This window comes from Nematostella vectensis, chromosome 15 (genome assembly GCF_932526225.1).
Source record: "Nematostella vectensis chromosome 15, jaNemVect1.1, whole genome shotgun sequence".
Taxonomy (NCBI): domain Eukaryota; kingdom Metazoa; phylum Cnidaria; class Anthozoa; order Actiniaria; family Edwardsiidae; genus Nematostella; species Nematostella vectensis.
Genome location: NC_064048.1, coordinates 8,822,083 through 8,824,239, shown reverse-complemented (window position 1 = coordinate 8,824,239; position 2,157 = coordinate 8,822,083). Strand labels below are relative to the sequence as shown.

The 2,157-nt window shown below is 39.2% G+C and overlaps 1 protein-coding gene across 1 annotated transcript; it reads right to left on the bottom strand.

Annotated features, from left to right (window-relative positions):
• Positions 1 to 290: 290 nt before the first annotated feature.
• Positions 291 to 1,316, bottom strand: LOC116618319 (substance-K receptor-like). The gene has a single exon (XM_032381842.2). The coding sequence runs from the start codon at positions 1,314 to 1,316 to the stop codon at positions 291 to 293; it is 1,026 nt and encodes a 341-aa protein (XP_032237733.1).
• Between the last annotated feature and the right edge of the window lie 841 nt (positions 1,317 to 2,157).

Here is a 2,157-nt window from a genome sequence, read left to right as displayed (position 1 = left end):
TTCGTTTGGGAGATGAATATTTTATTAATACATAAATATGGCTGATTCAAGGCTTCAGCAACACAGGCAGATGACAATGGGTGGGCTGTATTAAATCCTAAACACATTTTCGTGTAAATGCCTTCTTACATTTATAAAAATTGTGAGATGGATGTAAGGAGAAATATGAGAAAATTGCATTTTTAATTTGACAATCAAGTAAACAACACAACTTTATTTTTACCAAAAGTATGGTATTTGGACCTTCACTGCTTGCGCGCTTGTAAATCTTCCTATATTCCCAGGTTGTTTTATTCCACCAAATTGTCAGTCAAATCTTGATTCTCCAATTGCTCGTCTATTTGGTTAGGCTCTCCCCGCTGTATATGGTGCATTTCTATTGGCTCTGCTAGTGCGCTATGACACCTTCCTGCATTCCATTTGCCTGGTGTACCTTGCACGATGGTCGCAACAACAGGTTTATGCCTAAACAGAACCTGTTTGAACTCAGGAATCCTCCAGGCGTACACCACGATGTTAATGCACGAGTTGGAATATTGAAGAAAAAGGAGAGCGATGTTTACAGTAAAATTAAAAAACGAGAAATCTAAGTTATGTATGACCCAGTAACAATTAAAGGGTATCCATGTGGCTAGTGACGCCAGCGTGACAATGAGAAGCGTGACGGCAAGCTTCTTGTCACGCAATCTTTCACGGGCTCCGTGTCCGTGGATATGACTCGCCCTGGATCTGATCATGATGACGGTGTAGGCAGCTGACATTATTAGAAGAGGCGAGAAGACGTAGATAACGTACAATGTACGAAAAATCTCAGGGATTAGTGGGGTAAATTCGTAAACTGAAAACGCCACTGTACAAATAACGGCGATAACCCATGGAGTCCCGATCAGGAGACCGTAAAATGTCTTACCCGTTCCTCGGTGATAGAACGGAAAGGCGACTGCAATTAGACGCTCCACAGATAAAGCGGCCAAAAAATTGATCGATGAAAGACTTGAGAAAAAATCCAAACTAGTAACGAATACCTGAAAGGCGGCGTTAGGAAAAATCCCTAAGAGTATGTTTCTCAGTAATTGGATAACTCTGACCAAGCAGTAGATACCGACAAGGAGATCGGCGATGCACAGATTGACAAGAAGGTAGTTTGATCTGCGCCGTCGAAGACTTTTCGTTTTGAGTAAGACGACTAGGCTGATGGTGTTCCCGATGATCGCCCAAAGTCCAAGTACCGTCAGGCACGCGATCGCTGCATTGTAAAAACTTTCGTGATCATGATATATGTTGTACTGTGCTGTAGTGTTGCTTGTTTGATTCATTTTTTTAAGGAATGTTTAGAGTTTTCTAGGTAAAGAATGAGAAACAAGTTTTCTATTTGTCGTTTTATGAGCTGTGGTTCGCTCGATGCTGGCGAAACTAATAAGTACATTTGACATGAGCTCGAAACTATATATATACAACTTAAAACAGTAATAGACCCAATTTTTATCTTATTTAATTTATCTTATTTTATCTAATTAAATTTTTATCTATTCAAATTGCGTTTGAATCTCCAAATTTAAAGTGTAATTTAATTGAAAAACACCATACCTGCACACTAAAACGCCCCGTCTTCCTAAATGAGAAAAAGCTTAAAAAAGACAGATTCTGATGCCCTGTTCCTAGTCAACTTAGATTTCTCGTTTCAAATAATTATGTAAGGATGACTCTCCTTTATCCTCAATATTTCAACTCGTGCTTTTACATCGTTATTTAGCGAATGCAGTGAATGTCAACACTTTTGGCGGCTTTATGCAGACATTCTTGTACATTTTCAGTCTAATGACAATATAAAGTTTTAAAAATTCACAAAAAATACAGTGTCAGTGATGTCACTCACAGTGATTGAACATTTTTATAATATAAACAGCAATGGAACAGTGCATTCTATAAGGCCTTGAATTATCTCTTTAAGTCACATCATTAAGCTGATAAAACATTGCAGAAGGTTCGGCTTGACATACCGGGGAGGTTATGCAGTCATATGGGGGATTTAACACCTGTCTAACATCTGTAATTCACCGGTGGGGGGAGGGGGGCAGGGGATTTAACAGAAGCCCTCAACAGGCTAAGAAAGAGGACAGGGAAGGTTTCCATGATACATGATACTGTTATGATTCC

Coding starts and splice junctions, on each gene's coding strand:
- LOC116618319 (XM_032381842.2), bottom strand. CDS start 1,316: ATGAATCAAACAAGCAACACTACAGCACAGTACAACATATATCATGAT.